Here is a 25,000-nt window from a genome sequence, read left to right on the forward strand (position 1 = left end):
TCTTAAGGGGAATAGCACAAGGGACATTGCTCTCAGATTCAAACCATGTTGTAAGCTGTCAAATAATTTACCTTAAATAATGATTTCAACAGTACAAATCTCCGCGCAGAATCCTCGTCGCTTTCCAAAAATGCTCTGCATAAAGCATCAACCAAGTTTAATTAAAATCCCACTTTAATTGTTCTACATGCATGCACAATGATTTTTTTCATTCATTGTGCGTTACTGCATTAAACCATGACTATGACATTACGTCTTCTTTGTTTGTAGCAACGATTCAAGCTGCAACAATGTTAAGCATTGTGAAATAAGTGTGCACTTATTCCATTTTTGTGAGGGATATTTTTTTTATCCTAAAGGAAACATGTTGCATATCCTCCTGCTTCAATCGGTCGTGTTACTTTCAGGAGGTAAGTTCTCAAGCTACATATTTTTTTATCATTCTAATTGTAATGCTGGTATTGGTATGCTGTGTTACACAATGTGAAATAATCAAAAGTTGCACACATTGACTGTGTCTGCAGCATTGATGCGTCGCTGTTTGTGCATGTGTGTGTATCCAAACACTTACGTTAGAGTTTGCGGGTGCAAATATCGTGCCTTTTTTTTAAGAGTAAGGATATAGTTTGTGTTATTAAACCTTTATTTAGTTCGTTTGGAGTCGGTGCTGAAGCGCATCTACGTTATAATTTCTTGCTCCCATTGATTCTAAATGACATGATTCAGCTCCTGAGCGTGACATATTGGCATTGATCAATAAGCAGTAAGGAATTGGCAGCAACGCTTGATGCTCATGGACAGCTTGTATATCTGTAAGTGCACAGGCTTTGGTGAAAATGATTGATCCAGCCATAATGCTTCTTCTCAAAACAAATGCATCATCCAACTTAACCAGATTTTGCCAGACATTAAAAATCCCCTTCTTCACATGTAGAGATTTTATCAATTAGGACAAAAACATACTTATGCAATTATGGTTTGCCACTCTTTGATTTAAAAAGCTACTCAATTGGTTATTGTGTTTGGTTATGAGATTACTTATGTAGGACAAAGATTATTCCTCTGACTCATAACCCGAATTTGCCATGGACTCTCGAAACCGAAGGGTCCAAACTAATGGAGGGGATGTGTTTATTAAAAAGATGAAGATGCGGCCAGATATTGCATATAATAGCTAAACCATTATAGATGAGTAATCCCCTTAAAATAAAAAATGGTATCCACTTATACACAACAAATCTAAGTGTATATTTCCCATCCAAATTTCTAACTAATTACGCTATTCAAACTGAACCAGATTGAATTATGTTATTTTAGAAGAAAAAATATCCCCTAACCATGGCTTCTGCTAATTAAAAACATTGGCTTTATGTGATGGAGACATTTTCTAATAGTATCTTCTGAGCAACATCAGGCTATGGCTGCTTTCCTCATTCACCCAACCTTCAAGTGGCAATGGAGGGAGTTCTGCTGAGAGTCCAACCCTCTATAAGTACCTAAAGAGGTCTACGTCTCTGGTGGCTGTCATGGCACCTGTCTCGTCCCCCAGACAAGCGATTATACTGCTGCTCTCTCTGTGTTCGTCACGTGTGTGGGCCCTTGAACTGGCCGAGCTGAGGCTCCAACTTCCAACACAGAGAAATCTGCATATGCTTCAGCTCTGAGCAAGGAAAGAAATTAGCAATTTAACCACACAGATGTATTCTGTTTAAGCCTGTTTGGATGTGGAAGAGTGGCAGGGAGGTTGATTAAGAGAAAAAAGGGGATTGCATTTGTTTAGTCTTCAGTCAAAAGCGAAGACTGGTTGGGGAAGATAGGGTAATGATGCCTACAGGGTTTCAAACGCAATATTGCAACTAATGTGCGCAGGCCTTGGCTAAATGAGACTGAACGCTATTAGTTTGTAGCTTGGGTTGGAAAAATTGCACAATAACAGTGGCAGGGTCAGGTCTGACCTTCTGTTTGATTACAGGCCCCATCGTAGATCATGATGGATAAACGCTGTGCATTTTAGGACCATTGGTCGGTCTGTGCACTGTAAAGTTTAAAGCATTTCTTTCTGAATGTTTAAGGGTAGAGTTATTGTATAGGGCAGATATAATTCAAGTCAAACATGCCAATGGCCTCCTGTAGAGCAGCGGTTAATAATAATTAATTACACAATGTTGTATATTATTTCTGAAAGGCATCCGGGCCGTGTGTTAATTGTCTTCTTTCAATGAGTTTGACCGCACATTTTGCGTTATCGTCCTCGTATTCCATTAAGGGCTCTGATGGGATTAGATCTACGTAATGGGTATCACCGTTTTGAAGGACCAGGGTGGAGGCTGTGGTGGAGGGGTGCATTCAGCGTAATAATTCATAAATATGCTAATGTGTTCTGGGTTTGTGCGCTCTTTTCTCTCCCACTAGGCCAGTAGTGCTGGTGAATGGTGATGGATATGGTGCTGGTGGTGTTGGTGGTAGGGGTGATTGTGGGTGTGGTGGGGGAGGGAGGACGGTAGTGGTGGTGGTGATGATGGTGTGGATGCTGGTGGTATTGTGCTCATGGTTATGGTGGCATCGGTGGGGGCGGTGACGGTGATGGTGGTGGTCGCTGTGTAGTCTGGTGGTGGTGATGGTGGTCGTGGTTGTAGTGGTAGTGCTGGTGGGGATGATGATGGTGGTGGTGTTAGTGCTTTATGTTGTGTCATCTTCCCCATGCAACTGACTTACTAGCTGCAAGATCACTACATCCATCATGCAGTGATCATCTCCCGGTGTGTGTGTGTGTGTGTGTGTGTGTGTGTGTGTGTGTGTGTGTGTGTGTGTGTGTGTGTGTGTGTGTGTTTGTGTGTGTGTGTGTGTGTGTGTGCGAGCGTGCGTGCGAGCGTGCGTGCGTGAGTGCGTGTTTGTGTGAGGAGGGGATGGGGGGGTTGTATGTGGCAGGCATGCTGCCGTTTCCATCAACGCTTTAAATTGAAGTTGGTGCAGCTGAGACGTTAAATATATTGTGTGCTTGTGTGTGCGTGTGTTTGTGTGTGTGTGTGCGTGTGTGTGTGTGTGTGTGTGTGTGTGTGTGTGTGTGTGTGTGTCCGGAGGGGGGTCTTGGGTCTCCCCTAACCCCTCGCATGCTATTTGTATAGATAGAGAAAGGATGTTTGATAACTAATGTATGACAATCACCTACACCTCGACCATTCTTTCTTTCTATCCACCAACACACACACACACACACACACACACACTGGGGCTGCTTGGTCACTGCAGCAATGGAGGAGGAGCGGTTTTTGGGCTAATTTACTGTACACTTCCCTCTCATCCAGGCTACTGTAGTGGCACCGGAGGTCTGATTTTCCAGGGCCAATGAAAACAAAGGAACTTTCTACTGTGCACTGACTACAGTAGTTCTTACACTCTGATAATGGGAAAAACCCAAACCTTCCCTTGATTTATTTACCAATTTGTGTGTCTGGAATGGCTAAACATATATCAGACAGAACATTGACAATCTTCATCAGATGATTACAAATGTTTGTTGTGTCTCAGTGCAGAAGCCATCGGGTTGGATTCTTCAGGAAATCAGTGAAGGCAAGGTACTTGTCCCCATCGCTGATAGATCACTTCATCCAGCAGGTCACTAGGGCAGGATCGTTTAATGTTCAGGGTGTTTCACTCCAAGCCCAAAGGTTGGTAGTTTCAACCCAACTACCTGTTGGCCCCCTTGAGCGAGATGCAACCCTACCTGCTCGCTAATGACGTGTCCAGAATGAACTGTAAGTCGCTCTGGATGAAGGTCCGCTGAACAGTGCTTAATGGAACCAGGGCCACACCTGCATCACTCCCTGGTGGAGCGCACAGGAATGATTGATTTCTGTAAACGTTGTCCCCCTGCTCATCATTCCATCAGAGCTAGGATCTGAAACGGCAGCCAGGATTCTGAAATCTAGTGTGGAAGGAGTGCAAAAAAGCGTTTTTTCATAAGAAATTAAGTTGATTTGTGTTGTATGTTTTGTATTATAATGAGAAAGTAGTGTTCATTAATCAGACTCAAACTCAGAACCCTACAAGGCCCAGGACACACACAAAAAAGATGAATTCTCATCTCGTTATAATGAATATCCATGTTGTGTATCAAGTGTACACACTATTTAAGATGATGTTGGGGCCACATCATTTGACATCATCCTTAAGATTTGATTTGTCCTAAATAAAGAAACGACATACAAAGAACAGAGCAAAGGACAAGAAACAAACCCTGAACAAACCACACATTGAACAGTAAACGATAGCATTCCAGCCGCGACCACACTACTCCGGATGCTGAAATATATCCAGTGTAGCTCGGCAGAGGATCAGCTCCTCTCTGAGGCCATAGAGTCACTCAGTGGCTGCCATTCCTTCCCCCGCCGTCGGTATAGATTTACAAGTCGTTCCTCTTGGCTATGCCCTGTTTTATTTGAATAATGAAATGCTGGAGGATGGACAAAAGGGGGCTGATGTTGTCAGCACGTGTGAGCGAGCGGAGGGTCTAGCCTCTGTCGCTGTCTATCAGAAACGCAGGGGCTTAATGCATTAGAGCCAATGATCTGATAGGTACATTTATTCAAGGCCCATTGACTTCTTTGTGGTGTGGTTGATTAATTGTCGAGATTATGTTAAAAAATGGTGTCGTAACTCGTTTGCAGTGATACTGTCGGGTTGAACTTTGAAATGTGACGACCGATTTCATTCTTCGTCGCCCTGGGCGCTTTCTAAGGTGGTTTGTTCTTGTACTTATTGTGTGACAGGGCAGTTTAAGGACAAGTCTTTGTTCTAGTCTCTAATCTGGGATAACAGATTAATAGAGAGTCTGAGAGTCTGTAGAGAGTATGCAGGTACGATAGAGGAGAGCTCCTTGTGACAGTGCATTTTTCAAGTTTGGATGGAAGAGACGCTATCTCTAAAGTTCATCCGGCTGTCAAACTGACAACAAAGTACAGTTCGAACAAAGTTATACAATACAAAAGGAATACCTTCTCTAAGTAGGCCGTGTATGCAATACATGACGTGACACAAAGAATGAACATGAAGACATTGGTTCCGAGGTTGTACTCTTCTATTGTGTACTTTGTAATAATTACCGCAACTCATGGGGTTTTTACTGCTCATCCCCAATCAATGCAGAGACCACAGCAGGCCTCTAATCAGTGTGAAAGCACTGGGCTCTGAGCACAATCAGAGCACAATTAACCTTGTGGGATCTCAAATGGCACCAAGCAAGTACGGTTCACCATCGCCGTGTCTCAGACAGAAACACACCTTACAGCTAGCATAAGCCTCCGTGTCTGAAAATATGACATTGTACATTGTTGCTATAGTTTGTAATGTCCCTTTCACATTCAAGCAGGGGGATATCCATGGACGTCTTGTGACGCCCAAACACTCTGCAGCCAGTTGATGATGAGTGGGCATCTCTGTTTGCATTAAATTGTGTCAATGGCATATTTTTCTTAGATGGTAATCTGGGGCTGGCAGGGTGGGCCGTGGTGCGCTCACGAACGCAGAATGTGTGACGATAGTGACTCTGCTGTGGACAGCGACCTGCATCGGGAGTCCTCCCTTTGCTGTCAGCTCTCCCCAGCAGAGCCCCAGCTTTAGAATGCGGAGCTCCACTGTTTATAAGGGCAGGCTGATGTAATCCTGTGTTTGTCTCGTTGCCCACAGGCACGACGCCAGGTGACGATGCTTGCCCCCCACTGTTTGCAGTGCTATTCATTTCCGGACTTCTGTTTTCATTCTGTCGTTGCACCACCCAGGAGCACATGCAACCTCCTTCCATGATTTCTTAAAATTTTCTTACAGTCATTGAAACTACTGTAGAACGCAAACACAGGCTGCAGTTGAAGTAAAAAGAGAGTGTAGCGGGTGTAGGACCTAATTGCAATTCTATATGTAGGTTTTGCCAGCACATAAGTTGAACCTCAATATCCTCTGAGGCGGTTCATTAATGAGAACCGGAAAGCAGTCAGAAAAACATAGCAATGTCGGCGCCTGTACACGTTATTTTGTTCCTCTTTCATGTGGCTTTGGGTGACTTTCCCCACAGCAATTTACAAAAGCCAACATGCAACTAGCCTGCCCAGGCGTCAAGATCTAGTCGACGTGTATGTTCATATCGCTGTTCAGAAAAAGAAAAGGTCTGGGAGATGAGTTACACTACATTTAGTCATCAGGCAGATACTTTTATCCAAAGTGACTTGAAAGCAAGGCTGAGAACAATGGGGGAGAAGTGGGGCTTTGAGACTGAAAATTAGTCCCTGTGATAATATCCTAGTCTGGCTATTGCCAGACCAAGATCAATCGTAGATTGCACGTTGGTCTGGGGAAGCTGCCGTCATTTTCTTCAGCACAAGAGGCGTGATCAACGGGCCTAGTTCAACTGACTGTACGCGATTGGCTGCTTGCAGAAAGAAATGTATTGCTCTTCTCCAGACCCTTGTGCAGGGGCGAACTCAAATCGCCGGCAGAATGGGCGGGGCTACCCAGTCTAATAATATCCTGCACACTGAGAGGTGGTCCGGTCTTCAGTGATCCCCTCTGACTCTCTTCTGTTCTTCTCTCTTGCTTTTATCTCATTTTATTCGGTAATGTTTCAACACACAAAGAACATTATATTGCTCCATACAATTCAAAAGCCCTAGTCTATACTTACTATTGAGTCATGTATGAGACGATTGCTTTTTTTTGTGTGCAATTTCGAAAAGCAGTAAGGGGTATGCTATCTTTCTCTAGGATGCCTCCAGGTAGCCTGCAGAGATCGGGTAGGCGTCAAACACCCTATAGCAACTGCCAGGCACCACACTATCATGCCTCTTTAATTCTGCTAAATATACTGCTCCTAATGAATGAGTTCTCATTTGCAGCTGAGTTAAAGGAAAGCAAACATGTTCATGAGCGATTCTTATGATTCAGCGGCTCCTTTGATTAGGAGCAGTGCTGACTTCTTTCATGGTCTTTTCTTGTGCACTTTCAGTGAACCTTGAAGGTTATGATGTGAAGCTCCCTATAATTAGATGTACTGGGACTATGGCAACCGGCTGGTGATTTTTAAAGTGAGCTAATCTGTGTCCCAGCCTTTAATTGCCATACTTTGTGTAAAACAGCAAAATTGGTCTCAAAAGTAAAATACAGAAGAAGAAAACTCAAGCCATTTCCAGTTAAAAAATATAAAATAAGTGTCCTTAGGTTCTTTCTGTCAGGTGTTCTGAATAAGAAACGCAATATTTCTCTATCACCACGATTTAGAAAAACCCCTTTCAGTCCTAGAGGGTACGCCGTGTCAGAAGATCTTATAATACTTTCCAATTCCATTTGTAGACTGCAATCTAACATTCTGCAAACGACTACGTCCCACCAGTTAAGACTTCAGTGTTCTCCCGCCGTTTCTGAGGACAGTAGAAAGAGGAAAAGGCGGGTTTTCATTTGCTAACGATAAAGAGTATGGAAATGTCTCTGTGTCAAAGAGCAGATAGCGAGGTCTACGCTTAAGTGCAGTTCTGCGTCTGCTTTCTGCTGTATATGTAGCTATAATGTCTATTGAAGTTAAATATGCAGGATTTCCAGCCATGCCTGATGAGAAAGCGGTTCCTGGGAGTGTAGCCAAAGTGGGCGGAGAGGCGGGAAAGGTGGAGGGGCCGGGGTAGACAGGGACCCCTGTGAATGGAGATGGAGGAGAAGGTGGTGAGGGGCCCTCCATCAGGGGACGGTGTATCCATTATGAACAACAGTGTGAGCGATATCTCGGATCTTAGGGACACAAACACCCGCCCACTGTCTAAAATATTACTCACAATAAACACATGGATTTGGTCAAGAAAACAACTGAATTGTTTCAAAATAAATCGAGGCGAGTTGCTTGCTAAGGGAGGCTCTCTGGAGGAACATTGTTGGGGTCGGCTGTGGACTCCTAAATTAACGTGGAATGAAAGTGCTGTGGTGACACCGAGAGAATAGGGAGTCAGGCTTGTGAACGGAGTAGCTGTGCCCAACATACAGAGTAGCTGCATACATACACTCCCTTGTGGGTGACTGTGTGATGCTTCTGTGTCTGTGCTTGTGTGTGTGAGTGTGTGTGTGTGTGTGTGTGTGTGTGTGTGTGTGTGTGTGTGTGTGTGTGTGTGTGTGTGTGTGTGTGTGTGTGTGTGCGTGCGTGCGTGTGTTTGTGTGCGTGTTTGTTTGTGTTTTTCAGCCCCTCCTCCTCGTCTGATATGTTTCTCTCGTCTATCCTCCTTTTTCCTCTTTCTTTCTTGGAGGATTTTTCTTTCTACATCCTTTGAGGTCCAGCCATGTTTTGCTTCATCTTCACATCCACCATCGCTCCAGAGATCAACAAGACTTCTATTGTACACATGTCACTGCAGCGCTCCTGACTTTAGTCCAACGACACTACTGCGAGCAATTTGCAGTATTTTGTAGAAAATCGCCTGTACCCTGCATTAATTGCGGTTTTGAGGGTGTTGTGCAAAGCTACCTCTTCCCAGCCTGGCATTAGCATCTGAATTTCAAACTGCAATTAGTCTGGAAGCTCTCCAGAGGTTCGATTTCAAAGGAGCACGGACCAAAATGCCTCTGGACGCAATTGGACAGGCCTACAACCAATCATAGCAAGCAGCTTGCGAAAAAAATACATATTTTTTGTGCGGTCGTTTTTTCTTCTTTTAGTAAAATTATACTGTCCAGTTCGTTTTATACTGTCTCTATAGCGGAATCAACAGACTGCTCTACATCAGTGGCAGCCATCTTTGTTGTGGTATTTATTCTGCCTCATATTAGATAATCGGTTGTGATTGGTTGGTTTATCTTGTATCGGGCAGAAAGTTCGGGAGATTTGTCTGGGTCCCAGGCTACGACTGCTCAGCTTTACGTTCAGCTTTATGGTGCTTCCATTTGCTTCACTTAAAAAGAGGCACAAACTTTATTTTTATGAAACTCAAGTATCTCTCAACCGGTGCTACAACACATTAAAAATAGCTGATACTAAGACTGGCCCTCTTGACAATCCTCTTTTGTAGAGTAATCTGCTAGTGTTTACGCTGGTACAGCAAACTAACCCTGCCAACCAGCACACAGCAGACTGTCTTCAATGTTAGCTCATTAGTGTCTTCAGCTAACCAAAATCACACCTCATGTACACAAAGCAGCTGGTCTGAAGTGTCCGAAACAGCTTCAACTGGGTTTAAAAATACAACAGCAGCTAGATGAAATGCTAATATATTAAATTCAAAAGGGAAACTTGTTTGTCTTACAACACTAATAAAGATCACAATGATCAAACAATAGACAGAGGAAAGAGACATAGGAACAGTGACAGGAGGAAGACAGTGGGTCAGTCCGATCAACTGTTGAGACTTGATTTACCGTATAGAGTATGACTGTAAACAGCCCACTCTATATGCTATTCATACACTTGCACATTTATATGTTTTTGTAGAGATGAGGATGATACGACTATTGATGTTTGTGGAAGACTATTGATGTTTTCACTATTGATGTTAACACACACACGCACACACACACACACGCACACACACACACACACACACACACACACACACACACACACACACACACACACCCCCCCCCCCATTCCCTTCCATCCGGGCTCCTGTGGAGACAGGATGAAGCTGTACGTCGCCTCTAAATGTGTGATCAATCAGTTTATCTAATTTTCCCCTCCTCTGTTGACATGCCACCTTGGCAGCCGTGGCAGCCTGAGAAGATTGCAAATGGGAAGCGGAGGTAGTCTCTCTCGGGTGACAGCCCCTGACAGTCTATCAGGCCAGCAGCTGGAGATTAAAGCACTTGCCTCCTTCCTTCCTTCCTTCTCTCCCTCTTCACGGCCAGTTGTCCGTTAATGCTGGTATATAATTTGCAGTATAGATTTAATTAGCGGTGGTTAAGGCCACTCCAATGGCCACGTGGACCCTTGAGAAAACACCTTTATACCGCGTCCCCATACCTGTACAGAGAAAACTTCTTAATTACTACATGAAGACGTAAGGTTACAGCAGGTTTTACACCTCTTCTTCCACAAACCTGCTTTTGGATACATTGCTCATAGATATAGTGGCTTATTTACATATCTACATGCAAAATTGGATGTTATGGGATGCATACATGGACAAGCATGTCCTTGTTTTTAAACTCTTACATATTTTATCTAGTCAAGTGTGAATGAGAGGCAGCTAATCAAAATGGTGAAAATGGATGTTAGATATGTTCATAAAGACAGGTCCTGTCATAATATTGATCCTAAAAATATGTGATGATTTATGGGGACGAAGCCTAATTTAAAATGTTTGAACTGAATTTAATTGAATTAACTTGAATTGAATTGATTTGAATGCCCGCCAGCCGTCACCCTAGCGTGTCCCAGAGTGTGTCTTTATTGTCCGTGTCGTGGCAGTGGACCCGCCACCTAAGGGCCTTTGCTGGGCTCCTCCCTCACACAGGACAGGTGAATGTTGTGCACACCTTTGCACCTCCGATCCAGGCAGTGCAGGCGATACCTTCTGACATGTCAGAGCTGGCCCTAGTGTGTGTGTGGTGAGCGCTGGTGTATCCTTGGTCCCTTGATTAGCCAACGCAAGGCAGGTGTGCAGCCTGGCCCAGCCCCAGAGGACAATCAGCCAGATGCGGAGAAGTATGGAATAAGGGGTCAAATTAAGTTGAAGTATTGTAGCTGTCTATCACCATATCTCAATGGGTAAAAAAAAATTGGTGTGAATAAGTTAAAATTAGTGATTGTGTAAAAAACATCTGAACAAATATTGTAAAAAATAAGATAATTGAAATAGATTCAATCAGCTTTTGCACATGAAAGGGACTTTGCAGTAACAAATAGGTTTAGAGTTAGACAACAGGTTTACAGTCACACATCTGTGTTTTGGGATAACGAACATTCACAGAGCACACAGTTTACAGTTACGAATCAAATCTACGAGTACAAACCAAACCAATGGGTGCAAAACTTTTGTCTCACTTTTCTGACTGAAAAGCAAATGGGGATACTCAGATTAACATATTATTTGACTATCCAATCTGCAGTTGAATTGCCCTATCCAGTGAGCCTTTCTAGCCGTTTGTCTGTTGCTGCAACCAAACTTAACCTTGTGGAAAATTCAAAGGCAAAAATGTGAACCACCAGGATCGTTATTTCACGGTAAATTGGGTTAACGACCCCAAAGTTTTCTATCAGGAGATGAAACTATGTACTTAATGTTGTAGAGATGAGTAGGATGGGATTTAAGATGGTACCGAGCACTGTAATGAGCGACGTTACATATGAAATGAACCACACAGAGTGGTGTTAAACTACGTGGTCGAGAAGCTTAACCATCACGCGGACGGCGACATCAACATCATCCACTGCCCAGGCAGTGGATGAGTGCCACACATCCATACAAACCTCGCCGCCGCTGCCCCATCGTCCTTCGTTGTGGTGTAGAAGACTATGCTAAAAGGCCCTTGTCATGAGAAGAACGCGGAGCAGATTTTCCGTTTCGTTTCTCACAGATAGATGGATTTAAACTAGAACAGCAGTGCACACACAGTAGAGCCTCACTCAGCCTGTACAGACATGAGCCCGATCCCATTGACTCTGCAGTAATTTGTGACTAACTAGTAGAAACTGCATTGGCTTGTGCTGAGAAAGGACTGAGAATAAGATGAAAAACCGTCGCATTAGACTACATGATTGAATGTTTAAACAGGCCATTTCTATAAACCATCATGGGGAAGAACGCTCTCTTCATAGCAAGCTGAATTATATTCACATTAGTTAAAGGGATGATATTATGCCACCAGCTGTGAGTTTATTTACCCATTACAAGCCGTTTGGAAATCTGCCTGTGTTTTTTGTGACATCACAAGTTGGACTGTCCACCTAGATGTACGCTGGATAGATCAGTCAACCAGCCTATCCAGTGGACTGTAGCAAATGTTGCTCAGCTATCATACATCTAGGTGGACACTCCCACTTATGATGTCACTAAAGCACGGGAAAAGGCTGATTTTCGAGCAGTTTGTAATGGCTTATCACACTCACAACTGGTGGCATTATATCACCCCTTTATAAACAAGCATTAACTACTCACATTAGATTCAGGAGCTCAACTTGATGCTCCACCTCCTGTTAACTCATTAATGTTTGTGTCTCCAGCCTTATTCCAGTTAGCGTTTGTCTATTTATCAGGAGTTTATCTGATTTGATGAATTTTTTTTATGATTTTAGTGTCTGGGCCCCAGGCAATCTCGGAAAAACCTGCTTGAGCGGTGCGCCCCCCTGGCTCCCTGATTCAATAGTGGAATTATTTCCTCATAGGATAGTCAAATGATAATGTTAATCTGAGCTTTCCCATTGGCTAATCAGGTGGAATTGTCAAATATGGGTCAAAAGTTTTGTGCCAGTAGGCTTGGTAGTACTCGTAGATATGATGCGTAACAAGGTGACAAGGTGTCGCATCATCAAAAGTTTGCAGTTACACATCAGGTTTGCAGTTATACATCTGTTTGTGGGTAACTGCAAACCTGATGTGTAACTACAAACTTTTGACTTGTGTATTTGCATTTAGAAGTATTTGTTCAAATACATTTTACACGTTCACACATTTGAATTAATTCAGACAAAATGTGTTAACACATTTACATATGTTGTGAGACAGTGGCAACATTTTGAACCTATTTTGATTCCATAGTGAGGCTACTTAAACCAGCTATCAACCACAAGCACTCCACACATGGCCTCACTTAAACATGTTGCTTTCCATCAAAGCATCTTGGAGGCTGAGGGAGGAGTGAAGGTGATATTAAACACAAAGATACTTTCAAAGATTTCCCCGGAGAGGAACCCAGAAGTGTTGAAACACACAGCTAAGGCTCATTGCAAGTGCAGCAGCTCTTTGTGGTTGTTTAGGCCTGTCAGGAGTGCTCAAAGCTGAATTCATCATCCTATATGGGACGACCTTGGGGTGGTTTACCAATAGATTTGGAAAAGGAGCAGGGCTGGTCGAGAAACATAAAATAATTCAGAGGCACTCTGCTACACAACCGTTTAATTCACTCGCTCTGGGTCTCAGAAACGACTGAATCCAAAATGTATCAGGGGGGGGGAGTTCTTCATAGAAAGCCACAAAAGTGCAATAATTACTTTTCCATTTTTACTGGTATCATCGCCCTTATCCCCTATTTTGGTTCTAGCTTGGGGAAAAATTGTCCCATACATAACTTTTCCAAGATTACCTCATGTTAACTTTGTGTAAACAACATAAACATGCACGATCCAAACTATCTTGTCTAAAGTACTAATATTTAGAGTGGTGATCTCCAAGATTACCATTGTCTTTTATTTTGCCATAAGCTCCAATTGTTCTCACAGATCCCAACAGAGTCACCACCGACATCCAGTTTGCAAAATTTATAAGACCGCAAATGCAAATCTTTGATCGATGGACCATAGGTTCTATATCCATCGTGTTACTTCCTGTGGCAGCAGATAGCAAATGAGGTGCTATTTCACTATCTAGATTTATATATTGACACTTTAAATCAGAGCTAGAAAAAATCCTTTATTTGACCCGTTCATCAGAGCAGTGGTTTCCAACCTTTGACTTGAAGTGTGATCTCTCAATCTTCATCAAGCCCTTTCATGACCACCTCATATGCAAAGGGGGAATATAGATAAAAGCACTTGCATTGGCTGAGCAACGAGGTCCAGCACAACCTTTGCACACAATCATTACTGCACGACCGCCGTGGCCAGTGGCAAAGAATGATGAGGGAAAGGCATCAAGGCTGCTTATGCACCCAGTGGGTTCCCTTAGCAAACTTAATAAACACAAAACATCAATGGAATACATGCAATAAGCCACACTACTTTTTCAAATAATATTAAGCCAGAATACTACATTTACTGAACAGTATTTATCACATTTATATTCATTGATGTGGCCTATAGGATCCTCTTTTTTTTTTATTTGATTGTAAATGTGCCTATTTCAAGAATTGATTTCAACACACTACCTGCAGTACCCTAGCGATCCACGGTTTGAAAAACATTGCCTAAGAGTCTTTATTGGACTCTAGGAATAGTTTCAAATCATAATCAGGTCTTCATGAATTATGTTTTTGTTTTGTTGCACTCTAGGCAAGTGTGTATACACTTTGCAGACCATGATCATAAAGACATATGTACGGGGTACGATGTAACATACCTTACCACTTATGATCTGAGATCCCCATCTGTAACAATTGTTTTTGTACATTTCTCCCATAAAATGTCACAATGAGTCAATAGTCCTGATACAAACCCACATCCCAGAATAACCTGCTTCATGATGTAGTGTTGCAAGTGTGTCCTGTGCACAATCTTTCTGAGGAGACTGCATCTGATCTGTGATTTAGAGGGTTTTGTTGCAATGAATTTAGAGGCTAGAGGCTTCATTTATGGTAATCAGCAGGCATAAATCGGATAGAAATAAAATAAATGAACATTCTCTGTCAGACTCTCTTTGGAATATGCAGATGATTTTGTTCCCAGAAATAACAGGGTCTTCCCCTCCCTGGTAAATGTCCCTCTGCACCCACAAAGAGCCATCTCTGCCTTCCCCGGGAGACATCTGTATTTAACCTGATTTACGACATCATCGTTGCACTAAAGGCCGGCGCGAGGGGAAGAGAAATTCATTAAGGAGGCCGGTTTATGTTGTTGATAAGTCCGGAGGGGCCATGGGAATACTGATCACTACACAAACACACACTTGTCTCCGGCTCGCGAAACCCCGGCTAAAGCTGGGCCGCCTGCTCCCTTCGCCCCAGCAGTGTCAGCTGGCACAGAGGAAGGGCTGTACTCTGCCATCCACACCCCCGCCCCACCTCCATCAAACACACACAGGCACACGCACGTATGCACACACACATACACACACACACACACACACACACACACACACACACACGGACACACACACACACACACACACACACACTAGGACAACTACAACATCGTTCCAGACACATCAGGGCTTCAGGATGCAAGCGCCTGGATGTTCTGTCTGGGTGTATATTCATCCCTCCCCCCCCCCCTCTCCCCTCTCTCCCCCTCTCTCCGCCTCTCTCCCCCCTGAGCGGCAGCAGTGTTGTCTGTTGGTCGGTTGGTCCCTCCCTACTCCTGCTGCTCCACCACCACCGCGGGAGCCCTCAGCGAGCTGCACTGCAGTGTTTACTCTTCGGACGATCGATACTCTTTAATCCTGCAAGATGATGCTTTTCCCCATGAACTCTCAGAATAGCTCTTCGCTCCTCCCCAGTGAAGCCACGAGCCCCATTACTCTTTATTAGCTCCAACAATCCTAAACGTGCCCATCCATTAGACGCCCGCCAAGGGACGTCCCTGCGGGGGTAACTCTGCAGTCTGCGAGCGTGCACGTCGGATATGGGTGCATGCACACACACACACACACACGCACACACACGTTTACGCACTTACACATGCACACACACACACATGCACACGCAGACAACCACACACACACACACTCAGACACTCGGACACACACACACACACAAACACTCTCAGACACGGGCACATACTAATTAGAGCTGACCCATAATCGAGAGCATTCACTGCTGATCGAACTGAGCTCATCTCGAGTCAGAGATGAGTAACATGGTGGGGTGTGTACTCTATAAAGAGTCTATAGTGGGACAATATCGGCTGCCTCCCTGCTTCATTTAAGCTCATTAGTCAGGTCTGGTCTCCGCAGTCATCCGGCTGACAAATTCCATAAGATGCATCAAAGGAATAGCATTTTTTGCAGTACATGTATTGATTTTATTATTTTCTCTCTCTCTCTTCTCCCTTACGTCTAGAATTTCCAAGAGACTGAGAGGTATAAATAATTCCCTAATGATGCTCGAAGGAATGTTATTCCTGACGCCTGGGTGCAAACACAATGGTCCTCATTAATGGAGCAGGAGGGCGGTACGCTGGAGATAATTCATCAGGACACTCTCATCCTTTATATTTAACTCTGTCCTGCTTGGCATTCAAAGAGGCGCTCCAGACCAATTATGTGTCAGTGTGAGGGTCAAAAGGGAAATAATTGTAAACCTTCAGAGCAGAGGGAGGTGCTCCTTTAATCTCCCAGCCCTGGTTTAATGTTGCCCTTCGATGGGCTGATAACGCACAAAGGCTTTGCAGAAAAGAATCTTCCCAATAAGTCCTGGAGTGGTGGTATTGTCAGGTCTTTGCATAATGAGGTAACCTTAGGAAGAGCCAGAAAAGCCCCAGGCCTCTCCTTCTCAATCCAGCTCCTGCTTGCTCCGGTTCGTGTGGCTATTTATTTTATCTGCGGCCTTTGCTACATCCGAACAGCTTTCTACCCTTGTTCTTTGTGTCGGGTCTCTCTAGACATTAGATGTGGCGGGGGGGGGGCATCCAGGCAGAGAGACAGCCGGGATCCTTGTTCGATTCCGTGTGTACGCATGTGATCAGGGCCGGGGGTGGGGGCGGCACAGCCCCTCCATCCCTGGTACTCACCGTTGTGGCTCATGCACATTCTAGCCAAACATCTTTGTGTGTGTGTATGTCTGTGTGTGTGTGTGTGTGTGTGTGTGGGTGTGGGTGTGTGTGTGTGTGTGTGTGTGTGTGTGTGTGTGTGTGTTTGTGTTTGTGTGTTTATAAGGGCAGCTGCTCAGTCTGCCGGCTCCGTCGAACGCCGGGGGCCTGGTGCTGTGGGAGCCCTGGTGAAGGAATGAGCCGAGCAGTGGGCCCTGAGCACGGCGCTGGGTCTGGGAGGGGGGCTGGTTGGCTAGTTAGCGCTCAGTGACTGATTCACCATGGGCCTTCTCTCTTTACTCTCTTCCTCCTTCTTACCTTGTTTTTCCACCGCTGGCTTCCTTAGAGCTGGGTCAGAGCAGCGTGTACTCATTCTATAGGTAGAGCCACACTGCAGCACACCATTTCAAACTATGATTAAAATGTCAGTTATTCTTGTTGGAATCACATCGTTGTATGGACCATGGGTTCACTATGCCTTTAAATGTAACAAAGGGTGATGAAAATAAACGTGTGTCCGTGTTACTGGTACTTACGTATTACGTATGTATTTTCAAATTGCCTATGGTTTATTTTTTTGCCAGAGATGTCACAGACTTTTCCAATTGGAAGCATGGAGGTGTGAGGCTTCATTTCCACTGGGCTGTTGAGTAGAAAAGGCTGGAATGATGCTTTCCTATTGTCTGCTCCAGTGACCCTATGTCGCGCCCATCACCAGAGATTCAATTGGCTGTCACCGGCTGCCCCGATGTCATTGTATGCAATAATGAGTAGTATACGTTGTAAGTATAGAAATATAATTACGTTTATAATACTTTATATTATAAAATTAATAGTCAAATTAATGGAATAGTAATAGTAATCTATTTAGAAAATTGAAAATGGTTAGTGATAGAAACAGAGGTGTTTCTTATTGGATTATACAGGATACCAACATTCTCTAAGGGTTTTTAATTGTTATTGGACTGGTGTGGTACCAACAGCAATATGCATTATATTCTCATGTGGTCGGAAGCTATATGAAGAATTGTACTAATGTAACCCTTACTCCAAATAATTGAACAAAAACCATGGGGCTCTACAGAGAATTTGCATTTCTGTAAGAAATATCCCTTTCTCTATTGTAAAGAGGACATGGAAAAAAAAGAAAGATCCAAATTGTCCTGGCTCAGCAAAAGGGCTGGCTTCGTTTTTACGATTTAATGTGATACAGCAGGGGAATTTAATTATATATGATGCGAATCATAAAATGCATGCTCAAACAGACATATTTTTCTAAGATCGAATAACCTTTACATCTCTTTTGTCTCAGCATTTTTTCACTTGTTACTGCTCTGAATGCAATCCTTGTCTACTGCATACACTATTTCACTGCATTGCTTTGATACCTATAGATCAGATGTCAATGACAAACTCGATTGATTATATTACTTATCGACCATTCAATATGGCATCAGATTATATGACAGGGAAATGTCTGTAGGAGTTTGATGCGACTGGGACAACGTGTTTGTACTCCAGCTAAACATTATGTGTGTGTGCAAAGTGTGTGGACTTGCCATTTGTGTATTATTTCCAAACTCCATCTTAGGGGGCCATCATTAATTCTAACACACTCTTTCCCTGTATCTTAAAGTGAGCGCTTCACAACAGTTTGCTGTTGAAATTGTGAGCCGCTTATATAGACTCCAAAAGTGTATAAATATGAAGCCTCACCTTGTGTCATTCAGGTGTTTGTATAGAGATTGTTTTTGTGTTTTTGTCTGTGTTGTGTAACATGTGTGCATGTGTGTGCACACAAACGTCGGCACGTTCATAGCCTGGTGGCATTTATGCTCCGTTCTTCAGGATGCCAGACAACAGATCTGGTCACGGGTCGAGTGACACAGGCAGTGAGGTGTACGAAGAGAGAGAGACTGACACTTCCATTGAGACAGGGATGGGAATATCAGCATCTCCCCCTGGAGACCACAGGAAGCTATTATTTCCAGACACTTTTAGTTTGCTCGGTAGTGTTGCTGGACTTTCAAGTTTTTTTTCCATTCAGCCGTAATGTCAGATTCACGAGGACAAGCCTGTTGTGTACCTGTACGGCACCGCACCGCTGGTGTGCAGATGTTGTTTTATTGGGTGTGGGGGAGGGAAGAAATGTCAAAGCTCTCTGTGGAGCACTGTCGCTCTGCAGCAGCAAGAGGAAGTTGTTTATCAGGACTTGGAAGTGCTCATTGTGTTTTAAAGCACGACCTCCAGGACCGGCCTGCGGAGGCAAAGCCGCGGAGCCCAGCGCCCCGCCGATGCCCTTCAGAGAGGGGGAGAGCTTAGCGTGACCGGACGGCCCCGAGGTTGAGTGGGGCGCCGTGGATCACAAATCCCTGGCTGATTTGTAAATTGTCAGGACATTGATTTACAAGGGCGGGCTAAAGGAATGAAATCCTCTTTCTGCCAGGGTGGGATGGGACCAAGCGCAGGGACTGTTATCATCCCGGCAGATTGCTCTTGAGGAGAAGGTCAGAATCCACTCTGAATGTGATAAAAGCCCTTTTTTATATATATGCTGCGTGGCTCCGGGACATAGGGCTGACTGATACAACACCCTTTATCCACTGGGCTCTGGTGGAATATACACAAAAGTGGAGCTGTTGGAGGAAGAATAAAAAAAAGGGTGAAATGTAATTTAAAGCATATCTTCCTTGTCTTTCTCTTTTTTTTATTATGACATTTCGCAGGACAGAAATGTTAGAGGAATGTGATTGGATGCTTTGGGATAATTGATATGAGAGAGGGAAATATTTGGCCTGGCAGTGGGACCATGGCCAAAAATAAACATGTTTATTAGATTACAAAAATAATTACCAGAACCTAATTTTGTGGACATGAGATAACAAGATAAAGGAAGCCAATTTTCATTTCATGTTCATGTTTCATTCTGTGGATGAGAATCAGCTGCCTATCAACATCCACTGGACACGAGTCCATATCAGAGACTGATTTAATTAAGACTGTCTTTGTGAATGTAAAGATATTCTCTTTCTTCCTGCCGCCTTTCTTGATACTAAAAAGCCCTTTCTCCCGCGGTGTGCTTAACCTGCACTCCTCTGCTCCGCAGTGTCCGACTGCCGGGTCCTGGAGGGACTGCAGAGGTACTCCAGCCTCCCGACCTACCTGCCCGTCAACTACCAGGTGCTGGGGGCGGGCTCTGCCTTCTTTCTTAAGGAGGCCAACCAGGAGTTCATGAGGAACTCCAGCCTGCTGTCTCGGACGGAGCCTTTCTTCATCTACCAGGCCCGCGGCCTGCCCTCCATCAACGCCAGCTACGGGCCCCTGTCCGTGGAGCAGTCTGTGCCGCTAGACCTCCTGCAAAGCCCCGGGACCTTCCCCACCTCCCCCCTGTTCACCTTCAACTGGAAGGTGCAGACGTTCATCCTGAACACCAGGGTCCACCTGGCCAAGCCCCGGGTGCAGGTGCTGTTCTACGTCGCCGGCCGCGACTGGGACGACTACAGCACCATCGACAAGCTGCCCTGCGTGCACATGTTCGCCTTCCACGAGACCCAGGAGGTTCGCGGCAGCTGCCAGCTGAGGGGCGAGCTGGGGCTGTGCACGGCCGAGCTGGAGCCCCTGGCCGGCTGGTTCAGCCCGCCCAGCGTTGTGCCCGGGCGTCAGCGGAGCGCCACCGAGGCGTCGGACGGCACGGCGGTGGAGCTCTACTACGTGCTGCAGTCCACGGAGAGGGCCGAGTGCCACTCGGAGGAGTCGCGCAGGGACGGCTTCATCCGGTCCAGCCAGGAGGGGCTGTTCAGCACGTACACCTCCACCCCGCTGCGGAGGATCGGCAGCGTGAGGCTGTACCAGAACCCCAGCCCCCCACCGCTGGCGGAGCACAGGCTGGACGGGAACTTTGTGGTGCTGGTGCCGGCCGCCCCCATGAAGCCCCGGGACTCGGTGTCGGCCTTTGTGTGCGTCTCTGCCTACTCCTCCGTGCAAATGTTCACTCTCAGGTAAGGACAGTACCCCTAGCCCTCCTAGGCAAGATTACCTCCATTGATTTGTTGTCTCGGATGGCCCTTGTTGTAGCAGGGATTAACCGGTACGTTTTGGGGTTCACTAGAAAACAATGACACGGGTCAGCAAAGATCGACCCGATGAAGCTCATTCATTTAATGCATGCACATTGGGATGAAGGGGTTTTACTCCAGGGATGAATGCTTAGAACTTTGGTCTTTGGACCGATTGACAATCACACACAACGAGGGAATGTAGTTAAGTCACGCATATAACTGCAGTGTCAGGTCGCTGCTAATAACATCTGTGTTTTGCAGAGTTACAGCACAATACAGCATGGCTGCTGTTCATTAAAGAGCGTATCCATTAGGCTCATTACTGAGGAGGTTCTTCATCATGCTGGTTGAGATCATGGATGCATGCGGTAACTTACTGTCACCAGAGGTGAAGATCATTTGTCTTCCTGGGATATGAGAACAAGCCACAAGCCAGGGGTTATGTTGTGCTTTGGCAAGGTGAAACAAAACACAACAAAGGGCTGTTCTGGGAAGTGAGATGCTGCCGATAAGAAGTGATTTCTTTTAATCAAGGTAGTTATTGTCTTGTGTCTGCACCGTTGCTCAATTAAGATTGAAATTATTAACTCCAAAAAATCGTGAGTCGCACATCCGAGGCCTCACCGAGGGCTGTGAAGTCACAAAATCACCCAATTTATTTTCTTTCTGTTTAACATTTAATTATAGACTGTTTGTCTCGGCGTGATAAGCCAGGAGACCCCCCAGACACCGCCCTCCCCGCTCCGCCCCACAGACACACACACACCTCGCGCACCACCACCCGTTCAGAACGGGAAAGCTCAGAACGATCCCTTTCATCAGGAGAAGCGAGCGGGGGCCAGGCCGGGCTCCGCGGGCCCCGCCTGTGGATGTGTTCTGTTCTGGCAGCGGTGCCCGGGCCGGCCGGCTGGGGCCCGCAGATAGGCGGGGACCTCCGTGTGGTCCGCGGCGATAAGGCAGCTCTCACACGCCGATTCTGCGGAGGGACCTTTCATGGTCTACACGAGAGGGCTTTGATCTCTCTCTCGCTACACTGCCCCATTATCATCACCTGTGTGTCCGCACACCTGTTTGGGGGGGAAGCCCGCCTCTGAGAAACAGCTGGCGCATGTGATCCCGCTGGCCCGCCTCCCTGTGTGGGATGCTGCCGGGCTCATTTGAATAACACTGTTGCCGTTAATGGAGGGTTTGTTTGGTAACGGTGATTCTTTATGTTTGACTGGAATATAATCAAGGCTCGCATATGCCTGTGTACACGCACACACACACACAGACACGCGGACACAGACACAGAGACAGACGCAGGCAAAGACACACACACACAGGGACACACACTCAACAATCAATGAGGCTGTCAACAAGGATGTCTTTCCTTCAGACTCAATTATCACCACCCTCAAATCCAGTGCAATTCAAAGGCCCAGTGAGCGGCGGCGGCAGGGAGCGAGAGGGAGCTTCAGATGTTTTAATAACCAATTGTCTCACCAATTTGTTTCTTTATTGATGCTCAGCATGTCACTGCTTGCTGTAAGATTTCCGCTCCGCATGCTACTTTTAATTAGATCAACTTTTCTTGGTTTACAGCTTTGATACTTACAACTTTCAAAACTATATTCAGACCACCTGCTGAAGTTATTATTGATTCATTTTTCATCATTGCTAATCAACAAAAGTTAACATGGTCTTTTTTAACCATAATGACAAGCTAGGGATGCTAATTCAGATGTTTCTTCTGACCGGTAACCAATAATTGTTAACTTGTTAATACTTGGTCATCAACCGATAACCAGTAAGGAGAAATGGGTTGTGAAAAATGGACCAAAGTCTATGACCCATACAAATTTGAAAGGAGGACTGGCCTGAATGCATGCTTTCAAATTTCCCTGCTTCCATTAATCATTTTTTTGTTTTTTGGAAGCCTGAGTGCATATACTCCCAGCATTATTAAATAAAACAGATTATTAAAGTGGACATATTACACCACCAGGTGTGAGTGTGATTAGCCTTACAAGCTGTTGTAAAAATCTGCCCCATATGACATCACTAGTGGGCGTGTCCACCTAGATCTGTGCTGGATAGATCAGTCTACCTGCCTACGCAGTGGACTGAAGTTAATGTTGCTCATCTATCCAGCACAGATCTAGGTGGACACGCCCGCCACTAGTGATGTCTTATTGGGCAGATTTTCGAAACGGCTTGTAAGGCTAATCACACACCTGGTGGTATAATATGTCACCTTTATCTGGCTTTTGTTGCACCTCACTAAAATATCAGCTAGAGAGGACTCGTTATGAGTGGACAATAGAAAGACGTTCATTCAGAGTGTTCCCATTGCAGCAAATCTTGAAAACACCTGAAGATCGTTTCTCAAAGTCGTACAATATACCAGCAAATTGTGGGAGTGGATTACCTCTCGAGAAACATAATCTCATCTGAGAGGAATAAACCTGACTATTGTGGGATCATTTGGCCAGAGTACCAGAGAGGTGGTGGGGGCAATGGTTAATAACTGGAGCTCATACGCAGAGCTCCAAAAACATTGTCATAGTTGCCCTTTAGGTTCGTTCAGCAACAACAACAAAGACTGAAACAAACAGCTTGGCAGCAAGCAGAACACACAGGCGTCTCTCCCGCCTCAGAGCGGGAGAGACGCCGAGCGAGCTTCTTAAATACCCTATTGGGCGCCGGCGTTGATTGAAACGATCCATTCTTGAATCAGAACGGGGTAAGCTAAGTAGACAAAAGTGATTATTCAATCACACTTTCTCATTCAAGTGCAAAATAAATGAATAAAGATACAGAACTAGACTTCAAGTTCAATTTCTGAGGAAATTGTGGTGTGAAGGCTGGCTGTGGAAAGGCTGACGCTAAATGGCCTGCTGGTCTTAAATGATTCGTAACATTTTTATTTCAGCAGTTCAAACATAATTCAATAGATTGTAGTCCGAATGGAGTAATTGTACCAATATAAAGACTCAAAAATAGCCTCAAATCATAGCTTCCTTTTCCAAAGCTTGAACTCAGACTATATATTGGACATGGTCATGATGAGAAGAGGTAGAACCACACATGGATATCGAAATGGCTCTGCCTCATCGCAAACGAGGCAGACCCTATTCTGCACTCTTGAGTTTGTTCAAGAGTGCAGAATAGTGTCAACGTCTAGACTGCTGTGTCAGGAGAGACAGATGAGGCTCCAATGGGACCCGTTGTAATGTAAACAGAGGTTGACACACATGAAGACCCCTTTGCTTAACCAGCATGAAAACAAGAAGCACCGTGCTTAAACTTTACGTTGTGTTTCCAGGTGATTTATGGATGTTGTCAGGCTCCACATGGTCTGAAAGAGCCGTGTGGAGTAGGGCTCCCATCCCGGGCTCTAAGCAGAGCTCCACGGGACTCAATAGTACAAAGTGGTAATTGGAACAAGCTAAATATCGTTGATTCTCAACAAGTTTGAAAGATCTCCAAATTTGCTTCTTCAGTGACTCATATTAAACATTTCATGTTTAAATGTTAATTCTTATTCAATTATATACCACAACCAATTAAATAACTAAATAGTAAATACATGATTCAATGATAACTATTTATTGTGGTATAATGCCAGGGGTTCTTTTTTTGCACTGATGACTAGGAACTGGGGAGTCCGTTTGCTTTGTTGGTTATTGGCCTGTTTATAGAAAGTTTAAATAATGTGCTTCGCGTGATAATAAAGTAACCAAATATGTTTTTGCTAATTGTATTACCGGGCACTGGGTTATGTGGAATATATTGCAAACCTTTCTCCACCAACACATAGCGCCCAGTAGCAGTAGTAGTACTAGAAGAAATAAGGGATCATTGCTAATCCATGAATGTTAACATCTTCATATTGTCAACTTGTTTTTTTGATTGAGAAAAGCATCAAAGTGCGTTTCTCTACTGCCGGCCGTCCTCCCCTACTACGGGTACTAGAAGTCTGCATGTTGTCACTCTGTCGTGTTCATGATGCAGTCATTGATAGCAGAATACAGAGTGTTGGATCTGTTCCATTGCTTTCCCTGACCGAACTCAGACTCCTGTATGCCACCCACCCCCTCTTGTTCCTAAGTGGTTTGATACAGAGGATGACCTTGAGGAGACATTATCATGCAAATGACAACACCAAGGCATTAGCGTTGTTTGTATGTTGTGACATAAGTGTGCCAGTGATAAGGGTGTGTGCGGCTGGTATTAACCATTGTACTTCTCATCTCAGATCATCAGTACTAGGACGTTTTATATATCATATATCTCAAAAGCAATAATTAAGCAATATCACAAAGCATAACTAAACCCTGGGACTACTCAATCATTAACTATGTTGCTCTCAGTGCAGATCAAT

The 25,000-nt window shown here is 44.7% G+C and overlaps 1 protein-coding gene across 1 annotated transcript in view; it reads left to right on the forward strand.

Moving 5' to 3' along the window:
• Positions 1 to 364: 364 nt before the first annotated feature.
• Positions 365 to 25,000, forward strand: part of LOC307089874 (transmembrane protein 132C) — a gene marked incomplete at both ends in the record, with an annotated part of 119,896 nt that continues 95,260 nt past the window's right edge. Inside the window, 2 exons of the mRNA XM_079756345.1 lie at positions 365 to 410; positions 19,683 to 20,574. Of these exons, the coding sequence (XP_079612471.1) occupies positions 365 to 410; positions 19,683 to 20,574 (938 nt within the window). The remainder of the gene's footprint in view (positions 411 to 19,682; positions 20,575 to 25,000) is intronic.

This window comes from Pollachius pollachius (assembly GCF_949987615.1).
Source record: "Pollachius pollachius genome assembly, chromosome: 1".
Lineage (NCBI taxonomy): Eukaryota > Metazoa > Chordata > Actinopteri > Gadiformes > Gadidae > Pollachius > Pollachius pollachius.